General features: G+C 39.0%; 4 protein-coding genes and 1 non-coding gene across 8 annotated transcripts; 1 reads left to right on the top strand and 4 right to left on the bottom strand.

Moving 5' to 3' along the window:
* Positions 1-455: 455 nt before the first annotated feature.
* On the bottom strand, positions 456-3,682 carry LOC106349018. Of its 4 annotated transcripts, none has more exons than XM_013788892.3 (8): positions 3,486-3,682; positions 2,918-3,100; positions 2,509-2,814; positions 2,161-2,377; positions 1,656-1,784; positions 1,226-1,555; positions 873-1,135; positions 456-781 (listed from the first exon to the last, which is right to left on the bottom strand). In XM_013788892.3, the coding sequence occupies exons 2-8, from the start codon at positions 3,028-3,030 to the stop codon at positions 613-615; spliced, it is 1,527 nt and encodes a 508-aa protein (XP_013644346.2). In that variant the 5' UTR covers positions 3,031-3,100; positions 3,486-3,682; the 3' UTR covers positions 456-612. The 4 variants fall into 4 exon arrangements, with proteins under 4 accessions (XP_013644346.2, XP_013644347.2, XP_013644344.2 ...); XM_013788893.3 differs by having other exon boundaries at positions 2,161-2,369; positions 2,513-2,814; positions 3,395-3,641; XM_013788890.3 differs by having other exon boundaries at positions 3,395-3,640.
* Positions 3,683-3,742: 60 nt separating this feature from the next.
* Positions 3,743-3,862, top strand: LOC125591008. Its single transcript, XR_007326997.1, has one exon. It is a non-coding gene; the product is annotated as a U6atac minor spliceosomal RNA (small nuclear RNA).
* A 170-nt stretch (positions 3,863-4,032) lies between these two features.
* LOC106348896 (pantoate--beta-alanine ligase) lies at positions 4,033-5,686 on the bottom strand. Its single transcript, XM_013788722.3, has 4 exons — positions 4,965-5,686; positions 4,782-4,895; positions 4,562-4,693; positions 4,033-4,417 (listed from the first exon to the last, which is right to left on the bottom strand). Exons 1-4 carry the CDS (start codon positions 5,547-5,549, stop codon positions 4,295-4,297), a joined length of 954 nt encoding a protein of 317 aa, XP_013644176.2. The 5' UTR covers positions 5,550-5,686; the 3' UTR covers positions 4,033-4,294.
* An 11,644-nt stretch (positions 5,687-17,330) lies between these two features.
* On the bottom strand, positions 17,331-19,471 carry LOC106349021 (protein SULFUR DEFICIENCY-INDUCED 1). The gene is made up of 4 exons (XM_013788895.3): positions 19,218-19,471; positions 18,229-18,441; positions 17,937-18,092; positions 17,331-17,844 (listed from the first exon to the last, which is right to left on the bottom strand). The coding sequence occupies exons 1-4, from the start codon at positions 19,353-19,355 to the stop codon at positions 17,422-17,424; spliced, it is 930 nt and encodes a 309-aa protein (XP_013644349.2). The 5' UTR covers positions 19,356-19,471; the 3' UTR covers positions 17,331-17,421.
* A 3,196-nt stretch (positions 19,472-22,667) lies between these two features.
* LOC125590628 lies at positions 22,668-27,255 on the bottom strand. Its single transcript, XM_048764263.1, has 4 exons — positions 26,728-27,255; positions 26,414-26,516; positions 25,636-26,130; positions 22,668-25,480 (listed from the first exon to the last, which is right to left on the bottom strand). The coding sequence occupies exons 1-4, from the start codon at positions 27,253-27,255 to the stop codon at positions 22,668-22,670; spliced, it is 3,939 nt and encodes a 1,312-aa protein (XP_048620220.1).
* Between the last annotated feature and the right edge of the window lie 285 nt (positions 27,256-27,540).

Raw genomic sequence — 27,540 nt, forward strand, 5'->3', positions numbered from 1 at the left:
TTTTAATTGACTTCTCATTTAATATACAGGAGGACCAAAGACCAATAAGCATTATGAACCTTAGTACATCATAGGTCACTATATTAGACTAACCCCCTCTCGAGGCATTTAACTTAACACCATAATTACTTAACTTTCATTTACAATCACATGCAATGTCAAACACGAAGTTGTAATGTATTCCCAAAGTTTAGCTGGCTAACTCTAGGTCCTCTAATCTAGACGATGATTTTCCCTTTCTTTCTTTTATAGTATGGTATCAGGTAAATAAATCACATCTAAATTTAGGAGTTAAGACATCAAATTTGTAATTAACTTTAAGGGATTACTGATGACAATTTGTGATTAACTTTTAAGGGATTACTGATGACAATGGTCAGAGTTTTCATGAACGAACATATTTTTCTGAATTGCACAAGAATACACTATTTTTTAGAGACAGAAGCACCAGGGACAATGGTAATGTTGTTGAAATAATTGAGTCAATGCCAAACTGGAAGTTCATAGAATATTTCATCTGCTTATCTCTTCCTAAACATGAATCATCAAAAGGGCACCAAAAAATGAGGTCGACGGTAAGAAAAAATAAATACAATTCTCAGTTATAAGATTTCACTTCCACCGGAGAGATTGTCTAATGCCGGTGAAGATGAGTCCAACTGATCTACCGATCAAGGTGACAAGAAAGAAGGATATGACGCTACTCACTTTATCCAGCACCACTCTGATGATTGGCATTCCAATGTCTGATAACTCCAGAAACAGACTGAAGTAGTACCTCCTGTACACACACATCAAACACTTTCTCATGTAAAATCTCTATGTACTGCCAGTCATGTGATCGAGGTAAAAGAAAGAGAGAGAGGCTTTACCATCCCGATAGAGCCTTAAGCTCCTTTGTTCGTTTAACTGGCAATGAGAAGTCGCTGATTATGGAGTATCGCAAGGGTGATGATGATGAGGCAGCTTTAGCTTTTCCCGGTGTGAGCTTTCTCCACCAACTACCGCTTTTTGTATCGTCAACACCATCAGGGTTGTTGATAACTTGAGTTTGAAGAATGTAGAGGTCAAAGCGATCCTCATACATAGACACAACTGCTTCCATGTTCTGATGCAACCACTGGTACAGAGCTACCTATAAAAGTAGAAAATGAAACCTTTTTTTCCATGAGAGATGAGATGTAAGGTTGAACTATAAACACAATAGGAAGTGTTTTTCTTTTACCTCGTTACGTAGTTTTTGTAGTGCTCTACTAGAAAGGCTACAGATATCTAATCCTCCGCTGTTCACTTCATTTGAAAACTTGCTGTCTACAGAAATGAGCTCTAGATAGATGCTAGCGACCCCATCTGCTAAAGTTATCATCAAGTCTTCCAAAATGGCAACTCCGTGAGTGCGAAACAAGCTGAGGTCGTAGCAAGAAGCTTTCCTGGAAGATCCAAATCTGTGAAAATATAAGAAGTCTGCAAACAGTTCCTCCTTGCCTGATTTTCTTATTTTAGCTAAGATAGCGTCCTTGTCATTTAGCATTTTGATCAGCAAAGGAGTAATCGCCTGCACACATCATGGGATAGAGTATGAAGTTCATTTCAATTCTGGTTTTCAAATAATGAAAGGAACAAAATAATATATATATAGTTTGATATCCACTTACCTCAGTGTTTCCCACACACAGTTCCCTTTTTAGCCAAGCCGTGCATGCTCCTTGATATGCTTCGCGGACAATATCAGTAAAACTAACCATCCACTCATACGAACTGGTTGTGTTAGCGATCTTATTTGTCTGCAGAGCAAATACAATAGGTGATGACAAGGTATGTAGAATCAAACTAGCGTCTCCGACGTTACCAAGGTGAGAAATTAACAGATCTTGCTACTAGCGAAGGAGTAAACAATTAAATGAATCAGTAAGTTCCTGCCAAAGGCAGTTCACCTAAAATATTTTTTGTTATAGCAGGTTTGTGCGTTTCAATATTTTGACATTAACTGGTATCTTCTATGCTAGAACACGGACAAGGATGCAATTACTTGACTCAAAGTGGACATGCTGCTTTGTTGATACACAATTTTCTATGCCCCTTAACTATAAATCACTGGAACCTCTTAAAAAAACAAATATGCTCAAACTGAATTACTGAAGAAATCAGGTACACGCAGACCTCTTCTTCAAGTTTCTGAAAACATGACCAGAGCAAGTACAGCCGTGGCCCTTCGGATATCGCATACAAGCTCAGCGGGGGCTTCCCTAGGGGTGGTTTGGCTTTTAGGACTCTGCTTCCAAGTGTACTCTCACGTTTGATGGCGTCTAAAGAATCTAAAAGCTTTCCTTTCACCACATCCCATACAGACTTCAAATCACTCTCAGAATCTGTGTCCCTAAAGCGACGAGTATATAACAAAGGGGCTGTGTGAATACACAACAATTTGCTGTATTGATGATAGTATACAGCTACACTGACACGGTAAAGTGAAATGGATTAAAGACATCACTCTCATTTAAAACATACCTACCAGAAGATTCTGAAGTTTCAACATCTGGATTCTTTGTGGAAGAGTAAGCAGAGTTTTGAAGAGGAATCACTCCAGCCATATATGTAAGGAAAACACTGGCCATAAGGAGAAGTTGATCACCGGCAGGGACCCAACCGGAACCAGCGACAGCATCAAACTCCGCCAAAGATGCCAAGCAAGTACACTTGCAAGAAGACTCTCCACGAGACAGATAAGCTCCAAGATTCAAGGAGGTAGAAACAGAACGTTTGCGAGCTTCCCCTGATGGTCTACAAGTGATGCTGCAACTCCCAAAATGCTTCCTACAAAAAGGCATTGACTTTTTTAAAACTTTCATATGGCTGCTAATAACAACAACAGAGTAGCTTTGTAGATAGCTGATAGAAATGAGAACGAGAATCAAACCTTTGAGCAATCTTCACATGAGGAGTTTTGGATATACAGCTTCTTTTACTAAAGTGAACCTCAGGCATACGCAGATGAATGCATAATGATGGAGATACAGCATGTCCAACCATTGGTAAAACCTTAGAACTCACGACAAATACATGCTTAATCTCGCAAGGAGATCATCCCACACTCCAATCTCTACATCACAAGGAGAAAAAACTAAGTACATCATAATTTCAGAAACAAGAATTGCAACAAGGCTTTTAGGCTAAGAAAAGACAAAGTTTTGTATCTAAGACATTCAGTTTGAGGAGGTTTTGAATATCCAGTGTCAGTGTCAGTGTCAGATAACATATAGAATACAATCCGAAGAAACACAAATTACATTTCATTAAGGAGGCTAATCTACAATGAGATTCAAGAGTCAAATAGTCAGCTTCGGGGAGAGACAGTAAAACTCAAATTAGCTACAGTGTGAACTAGCGAACAGACCTGAAACTCGCAAGAACCAAGAGCAGAGGAGAAGGATATAGCGCACGGACGAATTGAGAAAGAAGCAGAGAAGATTGGGCGTTGCGCGTACCTCAGAAGAGTTTTGGTCTCATCGTACTTCAAGGCTGTTTCTGATGGAAGTAAACAACAGGGGTGGTGGCGCAGTTGGCTAGCGCGTAGGTCTCATAGCTGTCTGAGTAATCCTGAGGTCGAGAGTTTGAGCCTCTCTCACCCCATTATTTTTTAATTCTCAACTGAAACGCTGAGCTGTACTTATATTTCGTCCCACATCGGTTACTAAGTCGTTTTTCTTTGGGTATATATCTGTCGATTATAGGATAATTAAACGTGTTCGTAGAAAGGAGAGATGGTTGGCATCTCCTCTGACAGAGACGGGATTGACCTTCGGGTCCTGAACACATCCGGTTAAGGCTCTCCACCCTCGGGTGGATCTAACCCAATTTTTTTTGGGCTTTCATTTTTTTCCATTGGGCCTTTTCTTGTCCTCTTGTTTTTTTCTACAAGGAGCTTGACAAAGTGATTGGCATCGGCAAGTTTCATACAATGTGGGATTCATTGGGTAAACATGGTTAACGTTTTAGATTAAAATGTGAAAGCGTGAACAACTTGTTTAGTATAAAATGAAACTCTGTATTAGGAGAATAACAAAATCAAAACTCCGACACTTGAGGTTTGAGTTTAAAAAGGAGGTTACAATGGATAGACATTACGAGTCATATGTCGTTTGTCTTTGCAACCTCTGTCTCTTTCGGACAAATATTGTAAAGCTGCTAGTTTATGTTGATTCTCCCAAGGCTTGAGATGCATAATTGTCAATCACATTCAACAAAGCTTAGAAGCTCCTTTCAACGAACCAGAGATGGATGCGGAAAGTGGGAACTAGACAGTGACATTGATCTCAATGTTGTCTATGAGCCTAACCGTCCCAAACCAGGCAGCAACACAAACCACTACTCCACTCTTTATATCTTCTACTCCTTGAAGAGTTTCTTGATCAACAATCTGCATGTTGTACACAAAATCATTCCTTAAACACTGAATAGTATCTGTAGAGAGTTTTTTTTTTTATTCACACGAGATTGTTCCACTTCCAATAAATTTCGCTGGTCCAGCTAAATGTATGTTCCTTCATGATATGATGCTTACCTCGACATAGTCGATTCTTCCTGCAGCTCCAACAAGCTCTGAAATGATCATATTCTTAAGCTCTTTACAACTGGTTTGCCCTTGTTCTGCAGAAGCTTTAGCCATGGCCAGTGACCTACTTATAGACAACGCCTGCCATACCATAACAACAAGCAATGTAAAGCATACAAACTAGTGTGATGCTTGAAAGAAAAAAACATGGGATGTGTTAACTATATACCCTTTGCCTATCTTCAGCTGAAAGATGAACATTCCTAGAACTCATAGCAAGCCCATCCTTCTCTCTAGCTATATCCGATCCAACTATCTCAATCCCAAAATCAAGATCTCGAACCTGTATAAGAAGAGAGACATTAAATCTGAAACAAGTCAAATCTCACAAGTATTCTTGTAAGACTCTCACCATTCTCTTGATAAGCCGCCACTGCTGATAATCCTTTTTGCCAAACATAGCAACGTCAGGCTCAACGATATTGAAAAGCTTAGTAACAATAGTGGCTACACCTCTGAAGAAGACAGGCCTGCTCTTCCCACACAAACCTTTCTCCAAGCTCTCTACTCTAACCCACGTCTCGTGCCCTAACCCACCTTCCTCCACACAGCTCACCACCTTCCCTCCACCTCTTCCGTCGCCGCTGATTGTCTTCTTATTCCTCCCGCCGTCGTAGTCGTAGAGGTTTTTCGGGTTGAACACGGCGATTACAGAACCGGAGGAGGAAACGGCGGCGAGTTTTGCGAGGTCGCCGGAGAAATCGGAAGGGTAAGTGGAGAGATCCTCGGTGGGGGAGAACTGGCCTGGGTTGACGTAGATTGAGACGACGGTGACGTCGGAGAGTGTAAGGGATTGACGGACGAGGGACAAGTGGCCGTCGTGGAGGAAGCCCATTGTGGGGACCAAACCGATGGTCTTCCCTTGAGATCTCATGCCTCTTGACCATCTTCTCATCGCTTCTTTGTCTCTGATGACCTCTGGTTCTCTGGTTTCCATTCTTTGGATGGTCTGCTGAAGTGACGGATTTGGGGGAGATTTCAGACAGAACACGATGTCTGTTTAGGGTGTTGTGTCGCTGTTCCCGAGCAGATAAAAAAATGGATTTTTTTTTTTTCTTTTCGATATGGCTTTTCGGTATAGGCTCTCTGAACCAAGAAGAACACAAAACCAAGTATTCCGGTTTGACGAAAAACGTATCCTGGTTTGATAGCTTTCAACTTTGAACCGGTTCGATAGATTTCAACATTGAACCAAGCTTAAGTTGACTACTGGTTCTTTGGATTCGTACTCGAACTAATTTAAATTAACGAACCTGTGCTATGTTTTGAATTTGGTTTAATCCGGTAAAATTAGTTAGCACATGGAATTAACTCATTAAATTGCGGTATTATGCCTAATCATTGAAGTTTAAATCCACAGTAATAGGTTCTACGAACCAAGAAGTTTAAAGCTATCAAGCCAGCTTTTTTTTTTTGCGAACAATTTTATCAAGCCAGCTTTTGCATCTAAGGTAAGTGAGTTCAAATTTCCATCGGAGACCTACCATGAGCCAAAGTAGTCTATGAAACCAAACCCAGTAACTAACAAGCAGATTTCTTTGCAAGAAAGTGTGTTTTTATTACGTCAACTAGGATAAGACATGCGCCGGTAAATTTATATGAAAATTATTTAAAAAATATTGTATGGAAAAAAAATTTATATTATTGATCGAATTAATATATTTGGCTTTTAAACAATTTTTTTTTTTCGTCGCAAAAAAAAAAAAACAATTTTTTTTAAATTTTTTTCGTTAATTACATAATTTGTTTACTAATGAACTGATCTCATTTTTAAAAATATTTTAAGTCAAAAAATTATTTATCGAATAAAAACTTAACGTTTAGGTAGAAAAATCTCATGTCTACTATTTGGTTACAATGAAACTATGTCAGCTCAGTTTTATATCATGCTTTAGCAATTTAAAAGTTAATTATGATTATGAGAAGTTTACGTTCACGTGTCAATCCTATCTATCTTCGATATTTTTCTCTTTTTTTTTTGTCATTTTGGTTGTTGTTCGATATAAATATTGATTTTTGAGTTTATTCTCATTTTTTCTTTTATTTTGGCCTGAGATTTAGAAAATATTTAAGATTCAAAATTATTAAAGAGATACATACTTCGGTTAAGATATGCGCATTGTGCAGAATAAATAATTATTTTATATTTTTCAACATAATATGAAATAATAAAATAATAATTATATATTAAATAACTAAGAAATCTCTTTTTTATTATTTGAGAAACATTATTAACAATTAACCTTATCTCTATGTGTGATTAACCAAAATGCCATTACTTATGTGTCATCATGAGAATCATTCTCACAACCTTTATTAAATAATTCTTCCTTACCTAGACTAATTACATGTAATGCCATTATTTATTATTTGGATCCTTTCATACAATATACAATATGATTCTTTATTGCATTACTTAAAACCAATTGATAGTTGTAAATAATATATGAATTGTGATTACATTACTAAAATTATGGTGTACACTGACGGTTATTAACAATACACTTAGACAACTACGAAGGTTGTCTTTCCCAAATGTGGTGTGGCATAATATTAGTGTATTTTTCGATGTGTATACTGCATTATTTTACAAATTCGTAGTATAATATTAGTGGATTCTTCGATATATATGTTGTATTATTTTATAGAAGTTAGCATACATTTAGTGTATTTGTCTTAGCTATTATATCATGGCTATATAACAAATTTCGATACCTAAGACAAAAATCTATATTTTTATAATATATTGTCAATAAACATGTTCTTGAGTGATTGTAAAATACATTCAAGAACGAATTCCATATTAATTGTTTGCAATCCCTTAACTTTTGCAACAAGTCATTTTTATTACAAAATTAACATAAATGCTGACGGACATCAATTTGGAAATTTATATAATTTTTTCCGGTTAAGTTTAAAGTCAAATATCATGTTCTTTACGATTCATAAATGATACATGACATTTTTTAGGGACACGATTCATAATTATGTTCTACTATAAACATTGGTATGTGCCATTAATTTTGATTAATTTGTTTTGTATTTGATGGGATACGTGACATTTATTTTGGGATTGAGCAATAGAAACTCGATTATATTGTAAAATCAAAATATCGTATGTAAAAATTTTAAACGCAATCTCGAGTGATTGTAAAATACATTCAAAAAGGAATGACATATTAAATTTCTTTAAATCCTTTAACTTTTGCAAAAAGATTTTTTTTATTACGAAATTAACATAAATGGTGATAGACATTAAATATGGAAATTTATATAATTCTTTCCGGTTAAGGTTAAAGTCAAATATCATTTTTAATATGGACTTCTTTTATTTTGGCTCCTTTCAAAAATCCATATTTTTATAATATATTGTTAATAATCATGTTCTTGAGTGATTGTAAAATACATTCAAACACGAATTCCATAATAAATTGTTTGCAATCCCTTAACTTTTGCAGCAAGATTTTTTTATTACAAAATTAACTTAAATGCTGACAGACATTAATTTGGAATTTTATATAATTCTTTCCAGTTAAGTTTAAAGTCAAATATCATGTTCTTTACAATTCATAAATGATACATGACATTTTTTAGGGACACGATTCATAATTATGTTCTACTATAAACATTGGTACGTGACATTAATTTTGATTAATTGTTTTCGTATTTTATGGGATACGTGACATTTATTTTGGGATTGAGCAATAGAAACTCGATTATATTGTAAAATCAAAATGTCGTGTATAAAAAATTTAAACGCAATCTCGAGTGATTGTAAAATACATTCAAAAAGGAATGACATATTAAATTTCTTTCAATCCTTTAAATTTTGCAACAAGATTTTTTTATTACGAAATTAACATAAATGGTGATAGACATTAAATATGGAAATTTATATAATTATTTCCGGTTAAGGTTAAAGTCAAATATCATTTTTAATATGGACTTCTTTTATTTTAGCTCCTTGCATATAATACTTTCTATAATTGTATGGAAATGTACGAACAATTAGGGATTTGCAACATTCCTTTGTGGCAATGGGATATTCATTTTTTTTTCAAATCTCCTGGGTCAGAACTTTATTAGTTGAGTATATATATCATACTATCCTAATATCTACGGTATTACAACCTAAACGTTTCAAAACTAGCAAAGAAAATAAGTGGCATGAATTTCATCTCTGACTTGAGCCAAAGAAGTCTTTGTGGAAGATGGGTGAAAGTCATAAAACTTTGGAAGCAGTATTCGGCTGCTGGTGAAGAGACCAGTGAAATGGTTTTCATATGCTATATATTCTTTAAATCTTAAAAAAAAATCAAATGTTACTTCTGCTAATCCATATAGGGGTGTTCAATTTTGATGTCGGTTCGGTTTCTTCGGTTTTTTCGGTTTTTCAGTATTCCAGTTTATAAAAAATAGCTACCATATTAAAGACCATATATATTTTGGTTTGGTCCGGTTTATATACAGTCAGTTTCCGATTTATTTGGTTTTATACCAAAATACCATAAATATAATCTTTTATAACATTTTGTCTTTAATAACATTTTGTTTCAAAAAAAAAAATGATCTTTTATAATTTTGTAAATTTTACTTTATATAATTAAATATTGGCTTTAATAAAACACGAAGATACTTTCATTTTTAAATAGACTATTTTATTTTACAATTTAAAATAATTAGTAAACATATTAAGTTGATAACAATAATATTTTCTATAGAATAGAAAAATTAGCAATCCATAATATTATTAACTTAATATTAGTGTACATATATGTCAGCGTAAAAAAAATAAAATTATGTTTTTTTAATTTGATAAAGATGAAATATATCTTTTGACTTAAAACAAAATATTAAATTAGTAAAATAAAAATTTTAAGTATGAAGGCCATATCAATAAATAAATTATGTATATGTTACTAATTATATTATAGAATTTACATATAATTATACAACATATTTTCATTTTATTCGCTTTGATCAGTATAATTAGTTTATATGCCAAACCATATCCATATAGCGCATTTAAAAAAAAAAATAACATCCATTCGGTATATTCGGTATTACCAAATTCAAAACATTTTTTCTATTTCGGTTCGGTTTTGCCGGATTGAACTCCTAAATCTAAACCATGTATAATATCTCACTATTGCTTTAACCTATTCAATATCTATTGATTAAATTTATAATTTTTTTTAGTCTATTCACCCCGCGCAGGGCGCGGATCATCACCTAGTCAGTTACTATTACGTAATAAATTGGCTTGCACATATAAATCAAATGACCGCTCTTGTTTATTCGCAACCATTTTAGAATAAATAAATCAAAACAATCAATCTTATCTATCGTATATGATATATAATTAAATTTAAACGATATGAAGTATATATATATATATATATATTAACATAAACACATATTAAAATAAAATTATTTATTTATATGATTTTATTATCATTGTATCTTATTATAGAAAAAAATTTAAACATTGATCACAAAAGTTTATGTGGGACTTTTAACAGTTTTAGTAATTTATACTCGTTTTGAAAAATTCAAAATACAATATATACAAAAAAATCTAAATTTTTAATATATGATTAATGTAATTGTATAATTTATTTTAATAGTAAAGAATTAAACAAAAATGATAAAAATCATACAGATTATTAGAAAATCTTCATTATTTAAAATCATTAATTACTATATATATCATAATCACATTAGGTAATTCCGTAGGTTTTATTTAAGGAAATAATATATAATAAATAGTCACCTTGCTTTAGTTAATATCATATGATATCATATATTTGGTATTAAATGTTTCTAGTGAGATATAAAAATAGAATTGGACCAACATGTTTTTCAATTTCAATGTGAGGCTGACACGTAGGATTAATTAACTATTTAATTGATTGACACATAAGCAAGATATTTTTTTTTAATTATTACTAAATTGAGGTTATATTTTTTCAAATGTTCCTCAATTAATATATAGGAGTGATACATCAGTTTCCTACTGAATGAATATCACTAATTTGCTTTTTGCAAATTTTAACTAAAATTTATCTTTGTATATTTATCGTGATAAAAAAATCTTAATAAAGATTTTAAAACATTTAACTCTTATATATTCGCCTCCAATAATAAATTTTTTTTTATCTATGGATAAACCATGTTAAACTTTATATCATTAGTAATTTAGTACTTACTTATCGTTATTCATCTGTTATCGTATCTAACCGATGATCCACTGGAGTCTTAACACTCAACCACTGATATCAACCGTAAGTAATTAAAGCAACTAGAAGTCCTCAAGGTGACACCATTATTGTTGTATATTACAGAATTTACGCAAGAACACATTATATGTTCTAACACATTAAACTATGAAACACGAAATATATGATACATTTAGGAAGATCACTCTTTTCTCTCCCAGACACGAATCACTCTTTTCTCTCCCAGACACGAAGTACGAGAAAGGTCCTTAACTAGTTGACTTGCTGGTGATACCTTTTTATTCACTGGTCTATTTCCTGTATTGGAACCTACTTTTCTGCAACCGAAAGAATCTTTTCAAATTCCTGCTGCTTTTGGAAATACCCATCGGTCCCTCTTCTCCACCCACCGTCTGTAGACACGATCCGCCGGGTTCACTCCCCCGACTCGGGTCGGCGGGACCGACGCACCGATTCACCGGCAGTCTGAACGACGGGCCTCCGCGTTCACCTATGGCGCCAACTCCAACCCTGAAGCAAATGGAGACTATCGACTTATCCTAAAAAGCACAAGACCCGACACAGAACAAAGCTGGGAATCCCTTGTTCTGCCTCCTTGATTCACCTCTGAGATTCCATTTGCCCTGCTCACGAGCTACTTCGACGCTTCCCCACCCGACCAAGCTTAAACTCTCTCCTTTGACATTCTGAAGTGTCATGGAGAATAGAAGACTAACAGCAGCTGAGAAAGGGAAAAATCTGGTCTCAGACCCCTACAAAGCACCGAGAACTGCTCGAGTACGAGTTCCTGAGCCGGAGAACTCTTACCTGCTACAAAAACACTCACTCACCTTGATTGGAAGAGTCACTAATCCATCTACTCAAAAAGTAAGATCCCTCCTCCCATACTTTACAGACCGCTGGAGCACTGAAACCCGGCCAGTTGGATCGGACCTTGGCCAGGGTATGTTCCAATTTCAATTTGAGATAGAAGAGGACCTCCTCACCATCTTGGAGAAACGGCCCTACCAATACACCAACTGGATGGTTATTGTGGAAAGATGGATTCCCACCACGGCGCCAGACTTCCCCTCCCTTATCCCGTTTTGGATTAAGGTACAAGGCATTCCAGTCCATCTCTGGACTGAGCCAACCATGAAATGTATTGGCAATGACATTGGTGTGTATGAGGAAGCTGAAATAACGTCCCTTAGTGTCCGTATGCGTGTACAAGTTAACGGGAGACTTCCCCTCATCACCAGTTCTATTGTTGAATACCCAAATGGCGACGAAGTAAATGCGCAGCTGGTGTACGAAAAGCTAGGTAAGCACTGCTCCTATTGCTACCGCCTAGACCACGAGTTCAGAGACTGCTTGAAAGCTAAAGCAGAATAGAAAAAAGTAGGGAAGTGACCGCTTGCTCTGGATGATGGGCGTTCCCACCTAGTCACTTCCCCGAGAAACACCAGTGACAGACCACCCTTTACGAATCTCCCACCTCCCCCACCTTTTGATAGAAGGCAGACCCCCTCTTACTCTAGACCACAACAAGACTATTCCAAAGAAAGGCGATTCGATGATCTCCACCGAGAAGACTCACGAGTCTTCAGGAACACTCATGGAAGGGGGAGAGATGGCACAAAGGCGCGATGGAAACCTTATGATCATGGCCCTGCACACAAAGATCGATCATCACATACTTCTGTATACAGGGAGGTCTATCGTGGCTCAAACCAGCATATGTCTATGCCTGTAAGACATCTCGCTGACAATAGCAATTTACCGAGAACTCCCCTCGCAGCTGGAGAAGCCAGAGAAGAAACAAATGACTCGAATAAGAATCACCTGATCTCTGATAGGGGGACTCCCCTTCAAGATCCAAACCACGACCTGCCGCTTGAAGCTTTTAATGAAGCATTGGGAGAGGTTCGAGAAGTAATGCTACAATACACCTCGACTGCGGATCCAACAGAAAATGCGGCTCGCAGAGAACGTGTACGACAAGCTGAGAAACAGGGCCAGCTAGAGGAAACAGCTGTGCGGATTGTACGTTCATCCCTCGCTAACCACACTGAGCTACAACCTACTGATGCAAACGTAGAAAGCCCGGGACGTATACCAGCCCTGCTCAGACTGGGACCACCTTCTCCAGCTCTCCAACAGGAGAACCACCAAACATCAGAAGCGGGCCTCCGCAAAAAACTAGGACGTCCTCCGGGAAAAAAAACAAGAAAACTACCTAGTCCTATACCCCTTGCAGGATCATGCTCTCGTAAAAGAAAAGTCCAACAAAAACCACCCCCTTGCCGCCGAAAGCTGCCAGTCATGGAAGAGGCAAGACCTCGAGGATCAAGAAGCAGAAGGGATACTTCTCGAGATAGCGCTGGCCAAAGGACGTCCTCACAAAACTCTGAAAACCAACCCCTCGTTCATATGATTCCAGCGTCGTCGAAGCGCAAGAAGGCGGATTTTCAAAAACCGCCTCCTCTCGGTCCTTAAAAATTATGAGTTGGAACTGTCAAGGTTTGGGGAACCCCTGGACAGTTCAACGACTCCGGGAGCTTAAGAAGGATCACTACCCGGATATCTTTTTCCTCATGGAAACAAAAAACCCCAATGCGTTTGTACTCGAAAAATTCAAGCACCTAGGCTACGAGTATTATGATCTTGTTCCCCCGACGGGTCACGGGGCAGGGGGTCTCGCCCTCTTTTGGAAACATGAAATCAATCTTGTTGTTTTGGAGGCGAATGCTAATCTTTTTGATACAGAGATTGAATATGAAGGAAAAAAGTTTTTTGCCTCTTTTATCTATGGAGATACTGATAAAACACAACGGAGGAATCTATGGAACTATCTCATCTCTTTGTCTGACCTACGAAACTCCCCATGGTATATCACCGGTGATTTCAATGATCTTCTATGCAACGAAGAGAAGGAAGGGGGCCCGGAACGGCCAGAAGGTTCTTTCTCCGACCTGAGAACTTTCTTTGCTGAGGGCGACCTGTTCGATATACCACATTCTGGTGATTCACTCTCAAGGCGAGGTAAACGTGGAGATTTCCTTGTACGCTGCCGTTTAGACCGAGCCGCCGCAAACTCGACGTGGGCAACGATCTTCCCATCAGCGAGAAGTGCTTATCTGACCTATGAGGGTTCAAACCACAAACCTCTACTGTCGATCTTTGAACCGTGCAAGCGGAAGCGTCGGTGCATCTTTAGATACGATAGACGCCTAAAGGACAATCCCGAGGTTACAGCATTAATCCAAGCTGCATGGCATGAAACCCGGAACAAACCAGTTGCAGGAAAAATCAGTGCAGTCCGTGGAGCTATCTCCAGATGGAACAAGACCAAGCAATCAAACAGTCACTTAATGATAGAGCAAAAGCGGGAAGAGCTTGAGGCTGCCCAATCTAGCCCAACTAATGATCTCGCGCTCATTCACCAACTCTCCACCGAGCTAAAAGAAGCATACAACGCTGAGGAAGCGTACTGGAGACAGCGAAGTAGACTCTTGTGGCTCAAACTTGGCGACAGGAACTCGGGTTTTTTCCACGCCACCACCAAGAACAGGAAACGAGCCAATGACTTCTCATTCCTGGAAGATGCGGAGGGCAAACCTGTATACAAAGAGGAGCAGATTGCTAAGGTCATAGTCCACTATTTCCAGAACCTTTTCACAAGTTCAGCTGGTGAGCGAGAAGAAGTAGTGAGAAAAGCCCTCCAACCAAAGATCTCAGCGACAGAGAATGAAAGGTTGATCCAAATCCCGGATAAGGAAGAGATTAAAGAAGCCATCTTCTCGATCCATGCTGATAAAGCCCCCGGGCCAGACGGCTTCTCAGCGGGTTTCTTCCATACCCATTGGGACAGCATTGGAGACGATATAGTAGCGGAAATCAGAGGCTTCTTCGAAACCGGAAAGCTTCCAGCCAAGATTAATGAAACCTTCATTCGCCTGATTCCGAAAATTCACAGTCCCCAAACAGTGGCGGACTACCGTCCGATAGCTCTATGTAATGTCTACTACAAGATCATCTCCAAGATCTTAACCAAGAGACTACAACCACTTCTTTCCTCCATTATCTCCGAAAACCAGTCCGCCTTTATCCCCGGAAGAGCCATCTCCGACAATGTTTTGATAACCCATGAGGTTCTTCAGTTTCTACAAACCTCTAAAGCTAAGAAACGGTGCTCTATGGCGGTTAAGACGGATATAAGCAAAGCTTATGATAGGCTTGAGTGGGAGTTTATCAAGCTGGTCCTTGACAGATTGGAATTCCATCCGATATGGACCGCTTGGATCATGGAATGTGTCTCTACTGTTACCTACGCCTTTCTCATCAACGGTTCGCCTAGAGGAAGAGTTAAACCGAGCAGAGGAATCCGTCAAGGAGACCCACTATCACCATATCTATTCATATTATGTGGTGAAGTTCTTTCGGGGTTGTGTAATAGAGCGCAAGAAAGTGGAGAGATGAAGGGGATCAAAGTAGCACGAGCCTGACCGAGAGTCAATCACTTGCTCTTTGCGGACGATACGATGTTTTTCATCAAAGCGACCAAGGACAGTGCCTCAGCTCTACGGACGATCTTGAAACAATACGAAGGAGCCTCGGGTCAGACGATCAACACTGCAAAGTCGTCGATCTCCTTCTCCCGTAAGACGCCTCTTACCCTCAAGAGCTGTATCAGGAACACTCTAGACATACAAAAAGAGGGCGGGGTGGGAAAATATCTCGGGTTGCCAGAGCACTTCGGGAAACGTAAGCGAGACATCTTCTCTTCCATCATCAAGAGGATACAAAACAAAGCTAGCGGCTGGTCTAACAAGTTCCTCTCTACTGCGGGGAAAATGGTGATGCTACAGAGCGTCCTCACGCCTGTTCCATCTCACGCGATGACATGCTTTAAGCTCCCTGTCTCTCTTTGCGATCGAATACAATCTGCGCTGACGAGGTTTTGGTGGGACGGAAAAGACGGAAACAGGAAAATGGCTTGGGTCTCTTGGGATAAAATGACACAGTCGAAACATGATGGAGGCTTAGGATTCAAGGATTTCCAGAGCTTTAATGATGCTTTCTTAGGCAAGTTGAGTTGGCGATTAATCCATCACCCCTCTTGCCTCCTAAGCCGCATCCTAAAGGGCAAATATCATCAAGATTCCTCCCTACTCCAAGCGACTCACAAATCTGTTGAATCACATGGCTGGAGAGGCATTTTAATAGGCCGAGATCTTATCCTCAGCAGTTCAGGTTGGGTAGTAGGCAATGGAGAGTCCATCCGAGTATGGAATGACCCCTGGCTCAGCTTCTCGGAACAGAGCAGGCCCATGGGACCTCAACCAGAAAACCAAGGCGAGCTTAATGTATCTAGTCTTCTCAGAGCTGATGGAACAGACTGGGATAGAGAAGCAGTCTGACGTCTACTTCCTCACGAAGAAAACAGGATCCTGAGTATCAAGCCAAGCAAAACCGGAGCCCCGGACAAACTTGTTTGGCTCGGAACGTCTTATGGAGAATATACAACGAAAACTGGGTACAAAGCAGCTCTAGAAGTGGCTGAGCTCAACGAGCCTATCGACCCTGCAACTCCTTTCAAGTGGTATGATGGAATATGGCGACTCCCTACTGCCCCAAAACTCAAACTGTTCCTTTGGAAGATCTTCAGAGGAGCTCTCCCGGTGGGAGTAGGACTCGCCTTACGAAACATCACGTCAGCTCTAAACTGTAAGAGATGTAACTCCCCTGAATCTATCAATCATCTATTCCTCCATTGCGGTATGGCTCAAGAAGTGTGGAAGCTTGCTCCATTCTCTGCCAGCATTGATACTAGAGGATTGATAGACTTAGAAACCAGCTGGCCCTCGCTGTGTGATGCGGTTTGTCTTCCACCTACTGGAGTGAGCTCAGGCCCTCTGGCGCCATGGATACTTTGGCAATTATGGATAGCCAGGAACAACTACATTTTCAGCAACAAAGAGACCGCACCACGAGACATCGTGAACAGAGCTGTCTCTGCAGCTCGAGAATGGCTAGGAGAACAAATTAAACCAACAACTGCCAAACCAAGAGGACACATAAAGAATTCTCTCAGACCGACAAACTCTGTCCAAATCAAAACAGATGCAGCTTGGAGAACAGACAGACAACTAGTGGGACTCGACTGGACTGTCACTGAAGCAGAGGCTAGATCCTCATTCCAAGCCCATTGCTACTTCGTCTCCTCCCCTTTAATAGCGGAGGGGCTGGCAGTGCGCGAAGCAATATCGCTATGCATAGAGAAGGGCCATCGGCATGTGCACCTAGAAACAGACTCGATCAACCTCGTTAAAGCTCTCACGACTGGACCTCCAGCAATTGAAATTTACGGAATTGTGGAAGATATCACTTGTCTGTCTGCTGCTTTTGATTCGATTTCCTTTTCTTGGATCCCACGCAATAGGAATAGGGATGTTGATGCTCTTGCTAAGCAAGCTCTTCATAATGAATCTCTTGTAATGTCTCCCTTAAACATTGGGTTTTAATTTTAATGGAAGTCTGTGTTACAAAAAAAAAAATGATACATTTAGGAAACATAAAATCAAACTATTAGCAAACTAGCTGATTTCTAAAAGAAGATCTAAAAGAAGAGATCTGTTCGAAGATTGGCAATCTCTTAGATCTAAAACTACTGGTCGTTATCTGTTCAAGCCCAAGAACAAAGTCATCGTCTAAGATATTCTCCAATACATCCTCCATCTCAGCATCTCGCCGAAGTGGCAGCGAAACCTCTAGCTCACCCAGGAGCTCATCAGCTCGTTGCCTTGTTTTACGATCATCCGCACCCAAAACCCTAGACTCGAGAACATCGTCAAGAACCGATCTTCCTTCCTCAAACCTGCCCTGTTTGATAAGACACATCGCGAGGTTGCAAGATTTGTTAGCGTCTGGCTCCACCATCTGTGCTTTTCTGTATACCGCTTCTGCTGACAAGTACTTGGCTTGTTGCATATATGCCCACCCCAAGTTCCCCTGGTATATTTATTCCACGTTAAATAGTCAGTCCACCGTGCGGAAAGTAAAACAAACATAAGTTGGTTACAAGTCATTGGATCATTATTTACCAGTAGTCTTGCGATTTCTTGTTGAACAGTCACTTGAAACTTTTTGCCGTGGGATCGAGCGGTCTTTGTGGGTTTACCGTTGAAAGTCTCTCCTTGATAGATCTGCCTTAGTTTCCTCTTTAACAACTCAACTTGCTCCTCCATTCTCCCGCATTTCTATTCATTTGTAAGAAATCACCACATATGAGTGCTTTGATAACATATTATTAATAATAGTTTAAGACTAATCTCCAAGACCCACAGTTTATTTATGTTTGAGTGCAAGTAGATAAATGTGTGGTTATAGTAGGACCTTGTATAAGTCGATGAGGACATTGTCGAGGGAATCTTGGGAGTTCTTGGAACAACGAGGACGAAAAGATTTGATGGCTTCGATGGCTTCTTCAGAACGGTCAAGTTGTTTCATTACAACAGCCATGTCCTTGAGAGCACTGTCTACTCTGTCTCCTGTGTTAATGGCTTTCCAAAACCACACTATTGCCATCTCCGGGTTCTTCTCTAACAACTGCAACCCAACATATGTTACATATACTCGCAAGTCTTCTTAACTAATAATAATGTCACTTCACTATTCGTCTATTCCCATCTGAATATATATATTAAAAAGTTCAAAAGTATGAGCGGATATGCCAATATAAACTGTAAAGAAGAATAATCTTTGGGACGTGAAGACTAATTGCACCACTCGGATGAAAAGTAATAAACGCGAATATTAATGCGAGAATCCGCACGTTTTGGTGCGACTAGTGACTCTCGATATGCACACCGCAAGATTACTTTTTTCTAGTCTACATCGTATCATATTAGTTTGGTATTACTGCATAATCAGCTAAAAATGGGAAAAGGATTTGAGATTATAGTTAACAAACTGCTTTTTTGTTCCATCGTTCAAATTCGGTTTTAAAAACATAGCAAATACCAAAACTTTTTTTTTTTTTTTTTTTAGCAAATACCAAACTTTCAGGCATAACTTTAAAGAAAGAAAAAATCACGAAGTCTAGCTTGTCTTGTAATAATTATCGACTAAGCCACTCACTAATTTTCAGGCAAACAGAAAAATACAAAAGTATCCAATCCAAATTACACCAAAATTCACACTAAACATATGTATTTCTATACTTCTATCTTATACCTGAATACTTTCCACTTATAAAGTTCATAAAATAGTAGATGAATTCGATAGAAACTACCATATAAATGAATATGTAATCTTGTAAAAATTTAATTCACAAAAGAAAACTGAAAAACAAAAAGCAAAACTCAAAGAAGAAGAATATGTACCTGAGCATGTTTGGCTTTGACATAGGGAGTATCTCCACATGGAACTTTGTGAATCACATGAAACAGTTCATTATCTTTCATCAGATTGCTCCTTGTTGAGTTGGTATTATTATTCTTCATCTTGAAGCTTCTCTCCATCTCTTTCCTCTCTGAATAATAAAAGCCTATACAGAGTGTCTTAATTAATACATGCTGGGAGAGAGAACCTCAAAACTATACTTATATATGCGTTCCGTTGTAACTGTAGTAAATGAATTCGGACAATATCTCCTCTTTGTTCATAGTATCTGCCACGTGACCTGAAGACTTCTTACCACACGTAGGTGACCGAGCTAAACATGTGTCATTTTACCATTGCTGTCTTCTCTCTCTATTTGGTACCTTTATTGGTATATATTATAGGTTATTAAACGCCAAAAGATTCTATATATTCGATTCATATTGTTACGGTCATACGGTGTATCAAAAGCCTCTCGTTGTTCTTATTACCTAGCAATTCTGACCGCTCAGTCAAATATTTTAGTTAAAGGCTAAGAGCAGCATTATTCCTGAAACTCACCTAAAGATTTCTAAAAAATTTTATTTATTTTTGTCTGATTAAAAAAAAAATTAAAAAGCGCACCAATCGCAGACCGCCACGTGTCAGTGTGCCCACGAACAATAAAAAATCCACCACAAGGGATCCTTATTTCATGACTTTGGAGACTGATTTTTATGGTTTGGTGGAGCCACACATTGCTTTTTTTTAAGAAACCTCCTTTAAAAACTCCAATAACGGTGCTCTTATCGATTTACCTTGTGGGACTCTCTCTGCCTTTGCACGCTCTTGTTGGCTTCCTTCCAATAATTTACAAGACCATTTATTTTCGTCAACCGTTTGCAACGATTACATTTACTATGCCAAGTTAAATGCGTTTGTGACAGTGCTAAAAGCATCCGCATTGAAAGTTTACGAAGGGAGTTCACACAGAAATAAAAAAAAAAAAAAAAAATAACCCAATCACATGAACCTTTCTCTCCTAAAGCTCTCTCGGCAGAACCCCTCTCTCCTAAAGTTTAACACTGTAGCGCGGATCCTACGTATCGTGGCGACCCGCGATTGGTGTAGTTTTTTTTTTAAATTCAAAAAGAAATAGAAAAAAATTTAATAATAAAAAATTGAAAAGATGAACCCCAACGGGGGTTCACTGATGCTCTTGCTCTTACGCGTGTCATTTTTCAGTTCAATGGATATAGATCGTTAGTTCACGACATGGGTCTAATTAATTTAAATGGAAAATTTAACATCTTAATTTTTTTGAGCAACTTATACATATTAATTCATATCAGATTTTTCTTATATAAACTGACCGATTTTCCTAACACTAAGTATATAGTATATAATATCTAACTATAGATGTATATATTATGTTATACTAATTTTAATGTTAACTAACTTTGTAGGTAGCTACATTTAACAAATATTTCAAAAACTTATCTTCTCCATCATTTCGATTTTTTGTCTTCTTTTGTAGTATATTCAGAATTTAGTTGCATATGTTATAACCTGAATTTTAACAATATTTTAAATAATAATATAAAACTTCTTTTTAGATTTATGGTTTTTAGAAAAACATTTCACTATTATTTCCCTTTAAGTTTTCGTAGCTTAGATTAATCACACTTTATATTCCAAACTAGGGGGGGGGGGGGGGGGGGAGGATATGTTCAGTCGATTTATGTAAATTCTTATTTCTATTGATTACTTGGTCGAATGATAATTTAATAGATGTGAAAGGGGGTAATGCACAGCAAGTGGTGCAAGGCATTTCAACCTTTCATTGCAAAAAATAAGATCAGTTCCAAGAACTCATTATTTATATAATTTTAATGATCCATCGTCATATGAAGAATTCCTCATATATATCATTTCAACTAAATGATTAAAATATCTGAATTGTAACCACATCAATAAACAAATAAAAAATCATCGTCCAGACATTAACGTAATGAATCTAGACATTATCGGAATCGGTATTCACTAGTCAACAAGCGTTGCCGCTTGCACCAGAGAAATCATCATACTGATGACATAGGACCACAGACAAAAAGCCATCACTATTTTGGATTTATACACAATAAAATATACACAATAAATAGGGGAAATGTAACAAACAAATCTTTCAAACTACAATTTTTTTGCAAAAAGTAACATCTAAGGTTCCGAATGGAAAATCGGATCAAGCGTTGTGGATCTAGCGGATCAAGTGGATCGAGTAGAACAAGAGCGGATCAAGCAGAACGAGCGGATCAAGCGGTCTAAAATATATATGATTATTATATTCAGTTAAAATAATATATTTCCAGTATATTTCATAATTCAACTCAAAATATTTATTTATAATTTTATTATCTTATAATATTATTGATATATTATGTTTTAAACAAAATGCATTAATTAAAGGTAAAACATCAATTCTTTGTATACAAAAAAATGAAAACATTAATATTTTGTATACAGAGAGAGTTTTAACAAATTTTAATGAGTAAATATATGTTATATTAGTATATTATGAATATAAAAAGTATTAATTTATAGTTTTAAATTAGGTGATATTTTGTTGTAAAAATAATTAGATAATTTAAAATATTTTTGTTTTTAAGAGACTAGTATATAATGTTAAGCTTTATAGTTGTCTAACATAATAACTCTACAATATTCAGACTTCTATTAAACAAAATAATAACAAAAAACATATTAAAATTAAAGTAGAAGGATACACCACATACACATCAAAACCCTTGTGTTTCTACTGTGTAAAGTGGATCAAGAAAATCACTTTATAAAATTTGGACTGCTTGAACCGTAACTACTGTTTTGATTATTTTATTAATTAATTGAACCGCTTATCAAAATCAAATAATTTGCATGAATGGCAATTGATGTGTGTGCGATCCACTTGAATGGAAGAACCGTTTTTTCCTCCACCTCCCATTCAAAACCTAACTATAAGACATTGCAAGTGTATTACCTTACCAAACATGGATAGTACAGTAGCTTCCTGTTTTGGCTCGGAGAATAACGACACGATTGCAATAGTTTTGTGGAGTAAGTCCGCGAAAACCAATTTGTGACGGCCGTGGAGTTTAACTTTTGTCGGCTGTATATGTTACCGTCAAGATTGATATTGTAGGTTTTCGGGAGCTTAACAGTGATACCTTTGCATTTCTTTTGAGTGGAATATAAATTTGCAAAACATCGATATGTAAAGAGTGTTTTCTCGTCATTTCTTACTATATTCCTAGTAATAATTCTACGGACTGAGACTTTTTTCTTTTTTTTTTTGCTAAATTGTAAATATCATATAATGAAGGAAAGATCTTACAAGGTAATATCTTAGTTCTGAACTATATTGGCAAAAAAGAATAAAAAACAAGATGGTACATATAATTGAGAATATCCTAAGTCCCTTATCCCAGCCACATGTTCATAAGGGGTCTAAATCTCTTTCTCAGCCTTCTTGCTGAGATGATGTTCTTTATCTCTTTGTCAATGCCTGGGAAAACAGTTGTGGCCGTGATGGATTCCTGGTTGTGCACAAGGTTGTTTCTCTGCTTCCAAAGGTGGTATATGACTGATTGAGTTGCTAGCTTCATGAGGAGGTTGAGGCTGCAGGAAGAGGCACTTCTGATCCAAGACAGCAATTCTGACCAGTTGGTGATCGTTGCTGTAGGAGATAGACAACGGTGGAACACTTCCCTCCAGACATCCTGACTGTATCGGCAAGCTAAGAGAAGGTGGTCCCTGGTTTCATCGTGACAGGAGCAGAACGGACACGCGGGTGATATTTGCATTCCCCAAGCCGCAAGCCTGGACCTAGTAGGAAGTCGATCATAATTCGCTATCCACATTGTGAAGCTGAGCTTGGGGATGGCCCCTTTAAACCATACCACATTCATCCAATCTTTAACTTCCTCTCTAGGCCTTAGCGTTTCCCAGGTTGCTGAAGACCTGAAAGTGTGGAGAGAAATATCACTAGCAACCCATTCATATTCATCAACAGCATCAACATTTAATGGCAAAATTATGGAAGTGAGATGGATATGCAAATCGACTTCCTGTTGTGATCTGGGGTGAGGAAGGGCCCAGGTCGAGTCTCTGATTGCGTCAGCAACGACCGCTTCCTTTCGGACTCGCAAGCATCTAGGTCCCGCGGGACCAATGTGAGTGATGAGCTGGCCCAAGGGAGTCCAGTCGTCGTACCAGAAGCTTGCTTCCCGGCCATTTCCAAGTCTCGTTCTGATGAAACGGAGCGCAATCGGTCGTAAGTCAAGTAGCTTCTTCCACATCCAAGAGTCCGAGGCTGACGCCGTGATCGTCCAGAAGGAATGCTCGTTAAGATGGATGTTCCAGTGCCAATCAGCCCATAAAGAAGGTGATTTGGATAATAAAATCCAAATAAACTTTAGACAAAGCACATGATTCCAGGTTATAAAACTCCTAAGCCCAAGACCACCTTCCTCTTTGGGGAGGCAAACTGTAGTCCAAGATATCTTTGCAATGGCCCTCTTGTCAACGCTCCCAGCCCATAAAAACTTGGAGCAGAGCGATTCAATGAGTTTAATACAACCTTTGGGCAGGATGAAAGCGGACATCCAGAAATTTACCGTGCCAAAGATGACCATCTTGAGGAGTTGTAGTCTGCCCGCAAAGGATAGTAGCTTGACAGACCATGACTGGAAGCTAGCAGTAAGCTTAGTCATTAGCGGGGCGTACTCTGATATTTTCAACTTCCTACACATGAGAGGCAGGCCAAGATATCGAATCGGGAGTTGACCAGAGGGGAAACCGTAGCAAGTGATGGCAGCGGTTTCAGTTTGGTCAATAGCCGAGGTAAACAGCTCAGTTTTAGTGGTGTTCATGTGAAGACCTGACCGCGAAGCGAAGTCGTCTAGGCACTCTGAGATGCCATGGAGGCTGTTACTAGTTCCGTCAAAGAAGATCATAACATCATCGGCAAACATGAAGTGCGAGATCTTAAGCTCCTCAGTTCTAGGATGATAACCGATGTGACCTGCCTCATATCTGGATTGGAGCAAACGGGACAAGCATTCCATGGCGAGAACAAATAGGTACGGAGAGAGAGGATCCCCCTTCCGGATTCCTTTGGAACTCGTGAAGAAACCACTAGCAACACCATTTACCAAGACTGAGAAGGAGGCGGTGGACAAGCATTCCGCAATAAACTTGATGTAGGTCTCCGACACGGCCAGCGCACACAGAGAGGCTAGTATGAAGTCCCAGCGAACGCTATCAAATGCTTTCCTTAAATCAACCTTAAGCATACCTCTCGGGGATACGGTTTGTGAGTTGTAGACATTGACAAGGTACGTTGCTAGGAGGACGTTCTCCGCAAGCAGGCGTCCCGGTAGGAAAGCCAATTGTGATTTTGAGATCATCAAAGGAAGAATCTCTTTCAGCCTAGAAGCCAGCAGCTTGGATATAACTTTGTAGACCGTGTTCAGACAAGAGATTGACCGGAAATTAGATGGTAGAGATGCATTCGTCTTCTTCGATATGAGAACCAGATTTGCCGTGTTCCATTGTTTCAGGAGCCTTCCTGATTGAAAGAATTCTAACACAGCTTCAGTAATCTCCGGGCCAATGATAGGCCACGTTGAAGTGAAGAACTCGGCCGAGTAACCATCTGGCCCTCCCGTTTTATTTTTTGGGAGTGAGAAGAATGCTTCCCTAACATCTGCTGCGGTGAACTCCTTTTGGAACCCTGAGATTTGTTCTGGTGAGCATTTGAAATCAAAGAGGATGTTTAAGTCGCTCTGCTCAAACATTTGGGGAGAAACAGGGGCGCCAAGAAGATCAGAGAAGTAATCGACACATAGTTTTTGAACTACTGCTTGCGATTCAACCCTATCCCCTGTCTCTGATAAGAGGAAATGGATATGGTTCATGGCCTGTCTCGTCGAAGCATATCGATGGAACAGAGTTGAGTTTCCGTCTCCAAAAGAGAGCCAGTTTATCCTGGATCTCTTGAAGAAGAAAGAAGCTTCTGCAACCGAAAGTTCCTCCCATTCCTCTAAGGCTTTTAACTCAGAAACAGCGTTAGGGGTAGATGGAGCCAGAAGCATCACAGCTTGGGCTTGTATCAATTTTTCGTGTGCCTGAGCCGTTTTTTTCTCTATGCCCGAGTAATTATGCTTGCTAAACTCTCTGATGATGTTCTTGAGTAGTTTGAGCTTTCTGGATACCCTGAACCTGGCTGATCCTGTAACATTAAACGAGAACCAGCTAGTAAAAACCGTCACAAGGAAATCAGAGTTTTTTAAAAGAAAGTTGTAAATTTGAAGGGTTTTTTCGCTCTTATCCTGTCGGGTTGGAGACAGATGGAGATAGCTGCATGGTCAGAGAAGACTGGGCTACCAAAGAGAGCCACCGAAGATGGGAAGGCATTGTACCAGTCATCATTAACCAGACATCTGTCTAGTTTCTTTGCCAGCGGGTCTAACTTTCGTTTGTTCCACCAGGTGAAAGTAGTGCCTCTGTAGTTCAGGTCTTCTAAGTTTGCATCGAGAAGGCATTGGTTCAGTTCCCTAATTCTTTTGTCCATGTTTAGGGTAGGCGGCAAGGAGTGCTCAGATGGGTCTCTGATTTGATTAAAATCACCGACGATCAACCAAGGTTTTCTATCAAAGCCGTGGCCAGCTTCAGTAGCGGTGATCTCATTCCACAACGAGGAGCGCAAGACAGGGTCATTTGAGGCATAGATAACAGAGATGAAGACCTTAGTCTGAGCATCAGAAGGCCAGGTGACTTCAGCAAAAATCATCTGGAGGGATTTAGATAGAACAGTAGCCAAAATAGACGGATGCCATACCATCCAGATTTTTCCCAGTGGCGAGAAGCCGTAGTTGTCTTCTGCAGACCAACCCAGAAACAGTTGAGACACAAATTTATTCATCTTGGGTTCTTTGACTTGAGTCTCAAGAATACCACCAAAAAGAGGAGAGTTCCGCCTACACCATTTATTTAATCCGCTGCGGTGACTAAATTTATTTAGCCCGCGTACATTCCAGCAAAAAATGTCCGTCGACATAATACTAATTGGGTTTGGGGCCCCTGCCCCTGTTATCCTTCAGACCTAAAAATTTCTTTTTATTTCTGACCAGCTGAAAATCTGGTTCAAAACGAGTGAGTTCACCTTCCTCTAGCTCTGAATCTAAGGTGTCAACATCCGAAGAGTCAGGCTGAATGTCTGAGTTAGAGGATTTTGAGGCGCGTGAAGAACTTCTTAGACGCGTTGACTAGAGGTAGGATGGAGTAGCACTCGATTCACCATGAACTTGATCCTTTACAGTGCCCAATAGAGAACTATGGTCTATCTCTGTATGTGTCTGTTCTGTTTGTTGAGGCACCGGGGGTGATTTTGCGGGATCAGTGGTCGGCTCAGCTACCCTCCACTGCCGCTTTTCCTTGGATTTACCTCTTCGAGTCTTCTTCCCTTTAGGCTCCTACTTGCGGATCAGCGAGCAAGTTTTTAAGGTTGTGATTCTTCGAGTTACATTTAGCGCAAAGCACATGAAATTTCTTCACAGATGGACATCTCTTAGCAACGTGCCCAATCTCTTTGCACAGAGCGCAAACCGGCAGCATCCAAGGACTAGAGACCAAGACCCTGCTAATTTCACCGGATTCAAACTGAACGTTTACTGCTTCAGGTAATGGGACCCGGGGGTCTATGATAGTCCACACTTTAGCAACCTCCAGGTTCGTTTTGTTTTTCGTCATAGGATGAAGGTATTTCGGGTCACCCACAAGGCCAGCTATGCGTTCCAATCCGTCCTCGTTGAAGAACTGAAAAGGAAATTTCCTCAGCTCCAGCCAGATATGTGCTGAAGTTAGCTCTGGCTTCGCAGGCACCACTCCAGGCTCCCATTTGTCAACGAACATGGTCTGACCTTCAATCTGCCATAGTCTCTGATTTATAACCCTGGTTCTTGTCGCTGCATTTGGTATCCGAAAGAGAAAGGCGAACCCTTCCATCTTGGAAACAGCGATGTCCCGGTAGTGTTTACTCCAGATCCCGTTGACTATGTTATGAAGAGTACCCTAAGACGGTGGATCCGAATAAAACTGGCCCAGCACAAAAGGTTCCCACGATTTCATGTTCTTTTCAATAACTGAGTTTGGTATTTTGATACAAGCTTCACCCGAAGGAAGGGTAAATGCTTCTCCTTTTTTAGATAGTCTCTTCCCTAGACCTTTGGCGAGGTTGCACCAATCGTTTACTGGGGTAGTTTTGGGGGCAGGGTTCTGCTTCACAGCCTT

Source organism: Brassica napus, chromosome C7 (genome assembly GCF_020379485.1).
Source record: "Brassica napus cultivar Da-Ae chromosome C7, Da-Ae, whole genome shotgun sequence".
NCBI lineage: Eukaryota > Viridiplantae > Streptophyta > Magnoliopsida > Brassicales > Brassicaceae > Brassica > Brassica napus.